The following is a 4,075-nucleotide window of genomic DNA, read 5'->3' on the forward strand; positions in this document are numbered from 1 at the left end:
TATTCTTTTTTACTACCCCCATTTACTTCATCGATTTCTATCTGTAATCAAAATCCAGTTAAGCAAGACTTCATTCACAAATATTATCTTCTATCAAGAATAATTAATTCCTCCATTTTCTGTATTATCCCTTAGCTTTATACATCGGTTCTGTCATTTGAATTCATGAATTATCATATTTAATTCAACACAAAATAGGCTTATGTCAAATTCTTTCTTACATTACCAAGCACTACACACTGGTAATGCTCAGGATGGATGGACAAAATCAAACACCTCGAAATTTGAGATTTTGAGTGAACATACTTATCATGTGTTGATTTTTGTTTTATTTCCCTCAATAAACTAGTTAAAGAATGTGCACAGAATTCATATTAGTCCATTCTGTCAAATATTTTAAAGCAATTGATTACTGTTTTATTTCTCAGTATCAGCCACTAGAATGAAATTTACAAGACCTGCAAGGACTTTATTAGGAAGACATTATATATTTCTTCAGTAGCATTAAAATATAAATGAATGTTCAAAATTCTTAACATGTGGTCAGATATTTACAAAGGCAATCAAATTTTGGAAACAACACTTCTAAATTGCAAATGAGTAGTTTGAGATCTTATCATTTGTGGAAATCCAAAGTGTTAGCTAATAACCAATCTGCCTGTTAAATTTCTATGATCCCTTTATTTTATTGCATAATTACTGAGCAGAAATTTACTCTCTTGAGAAAGCAAATATTATTTCTTCATGATATTTTAATATATACATACATATGCACATATATAAAGAGATAAATTGATCTTTATAGGATACATATTTTAAAGATTAAAATTACTAAACATAAATGTTCTAACATATTTTAAACAAAAAAACTCTTAAAATTATTGCTATAGTGGTAAGACCTTTTTTATTCACTGAATTGTTACTTATTTATAAATTTTTCCATTTTAATATATATGCCCAGGATCAATTCTAACCCTCTCAAAACCATGAATATAATTTCAGAGAAAATGAAAAAATAAGGATATTGAGAGTTGCAAATCCACATTCCCTCTTTTTCTTCTTTTAAACATAGTAAACTAGAACTCATCTCTTTTTTGTGATTCCTCTGAATACTATCCATTTTTCATTTTTTGCTTTTATAATGCAAGGTTATGTTTATGTACTTTACATATCCCTTCCCTCTAATAAAAATTAATTGTAGGGGAATAGCAATTTTTCTCTTTATCATTAGCAAATAACACAGAGCTAAATATATAGGAGATTCCAGAGTAAGTTCTTGTTCAGTGAATGAATAAGTGACTAAGTACATGGATGAATTGAAGGTGCATGATTAAATGAATAATGGTGTAAATAAATGGCTACTTTTACCCCTCAGGCATAGGAGTCATCCAGCAAGTGGCTAACTAGCTGGAGATGTCTATAACATCCCAGAGTCTATGTGTTCACGCTGCTTCAGGTTTTTTCTTAATCTTCCAATATTTCCCATATTTTTTCAGAGTAGCCAAGCTCATAAAAAGGAATGCAAAATTGAAAGCTAATTTTATCACTTATAAAAATATAACTGAGTGAGCTGTTTACTTCCTGCGGTGTGGAGGCTGTGGTCGTGTACCCTGCTGTTCTTCGTATCCGAGAGGATGGCTTTGGAGACTGTGCCCAAAGACCTGAGGCATCTGCGTGCTTGTCTGCTGTGTTCGCTGGTCAAGACAATAGACCAGTTTGAATATGACGGTTGTGATAATTGTGATGCATACCTACAAATGAAGGGTAATCGAGAGATGGTATATGACTGCACCAGCTCTTCCTTTGATGGAATCATTGCAATGATGAGTCCAGAGGACAGCTGGGTCTCCAAGTGGCAGCGAGTCAGTAACTTCAAGCCAGGTGTATATGCAGTGTCTGTCACTGGTCGTCTGCCCCAAGGAATTGTGCGGGAGCTGAAAAGTCGAGGAGTGGCCTACAAATCCAGAGACACGGCTATAAAGACCTAGCAAGATTCAGGCTGCCAGCATCTTTTATGTCCACCTCCTTCCTCTGCTTATTTTTTGTTGTGGAACTAACAGGCAGAACTTCAAATACTACTTGCCCTCCAACTCTGAGAATGAACAGACAATTGAGAGAGTAGCACATCCTGTCTCCACCATTTCACCTTGGGACTAGTGGTGGAGGTGGAGGGGTTGGGGCTGGAGGGTTCACAGAGACTGAATTGAGGGGAAAGGATACTGGTATTCTTGCTCATGCCCTGGGCTGTGCTTTTGTCCATGGGCAGCACTTTGAGTTAAATTCCAATTAATATGAACCACTGGAAAATTCTTAAAACTATGACACATGGTTTGCCTCCTTCTCCCTTTCTTTCAGCTAGGCACAATAAGGGCTCACTTGCCTGGTAAGCACCATCCAGCACAATAAAGGCTCTTCTGCTCTTGTCACCTGTTTCTGGGCCTCCAGAAGTGCAGCCTTCCCAGCATACTTGCTTGAATTTCACTGGAAGGTCTGCTGTTCTGTGGCACAGTAACCCCTCAGTGTAGTCCCACTTTCTAGTGCTTATGTCTTGCTCTCTAGACCTGTCCTATCAGTCTCTTGAAATCTTGAGGCTTAATGTTCTTTACTCCTTGACTTTGTTTAATACTGCTTCTTTTCCTTCTTTGTCTCTTTATATTTACTGATCTACCTTTACCTTTAGCTAGTCTCATCGCCATTTTACATCCCCTCTCTGGAGACCTTCCAGCCTCAGGTGGCTACTGGGTCTTGTCTGGGAGTTTGTGCCTCTGTGGGAAGTTGGCCTTTCCTTCTCTAACCTGGTAGGGTGCTTTGGGTAACTACAAGGGCCAAGATGAGTTACCTGTTTTAAAATAAAAAAATTACCATAAACTCATTTATTTAAGTTTCCACAGAAATCCTATTAGTATCCCCATTTTGATTTAAGTTCATCCATAAAGTGACTTAAGTGATTATACTCTATTTACTTCAAGATTCTTGTGATCAGAAATGAAGCGATGTGGGCTGGGGATGTGGCTCAAGCTGTAGTGCGCTCCCCTGGCATGCGCGCGGCACTGGGTTCGATCCTCAGCACCACTGGGTTCGATCCTCAGCACCACATACAAATAAAGATGTTGTGTCTGCCGAAAACTAAACAATAAATATTAAAAAAAAAAAAAAAAAGAAATGAAGCGATGTGCTAGGCATGGTGGCACATGTTATAATGAGGCAGGAGGATCACAGGTTCAAAGTCAGCCTCAGCAACTTAGGTTGTAAGCTACCTAGTGTGACCCTGTCTCAAAATGAAAAGGCTAGGCATGTTGCCCAATGGTTAGGCACACTTCGGTTCAACCCCTGGAACCAAAAAAAAAAGATGAAACTGTAAAAATTCTAGAATATAAATCTCACCAAAAGCAAAAAAAAATATATATATATATATATAACTGGGAAGAAGATGAGATTTGTGGTTTCTTTGACCAACTGACTCACTCTGCAGGAGATCACATGGGAAGGCAAAATATTCTAACACCATTCTTTCTTACTAAATATGAACAATGAGTACATGGGGTATGAGCAAAATGATTATAATGCCAAATTATGCCATATCCAATAAATACTTTAGAGTTGGCATTGCCCCAAGTTTGTTTCCATTAAAAATCCATTTTCTAAAATAACCAACATTATTCTGAATAATTTACTTACCCATTTCTCAATATCAAATATCTCTCAAGCATTCATTTTCTTTACTGTGTTGCTCAGATATTCATAATTTGTTAGTTGTTTTGTGTACAAAATTGTGTCATTACAATAAACTTTAAAAATATAATAACTTTAATATTTGGAAAACAACTAAACATCTATAGACGAAGATAGGATTCATGTTCATAATATCAGAACCAGGACTCAATTTAATTGTTGGGAAAGATTATTAGCAAAATTATTTATTGATGCCACTTAAAGTCACGTATATTGATTTCATCAGTGCTTCATGAGGAAGAGTATATAGCAGGTTGATGAATTCTAGCTAATTTTTGTTCTCCAGATTCATGATAAAAATAATCAAAATTATATTGCAGAGAATAGTTGTAAATGATACCTT

General features: G+C 36.1%; 1 protein-coding gene across 1 annotated transcript; it reads left to right on the forward strand.

The window, feature by feature from the left end:
• Positions 1–1,573: 1,573 nt before the first annotated feature.
• LOC143407185 (transcription elongation factor SPT4-A) lies at positions 1,574–2,206 on the forward strand. The gene has a single exon (XM_076866334.2). The coding sequence runs from the start codon at positions 1,635–1,637 to the stop codon at positions 1,986–1,988; it is 354 nt and encodes a 117-aa protein (XP_076722449.1). The 5' UTR covers positions 1,574–1,634; the 3' UTR covers positions 1,989–2,206.
• Positions 2,207–4,075: the final 1,869 nt, after the last annotated feature.

This window comes from Callospermophilus lateralis, chromosome 9, assembly GCF_048772815.1.
Source record: "Callospermophilus lateralis isolate mCalLat2 chromosome 9, mCalLat2.hap1, whole genome shotgun sequence".
Classification (NCBI taxonomy): Eukaryota; Metazoa; Chordata; class Mammalia; order Rodentia; family Sciuridae; genus Callospermophilus; species Callospermophilus lateralis.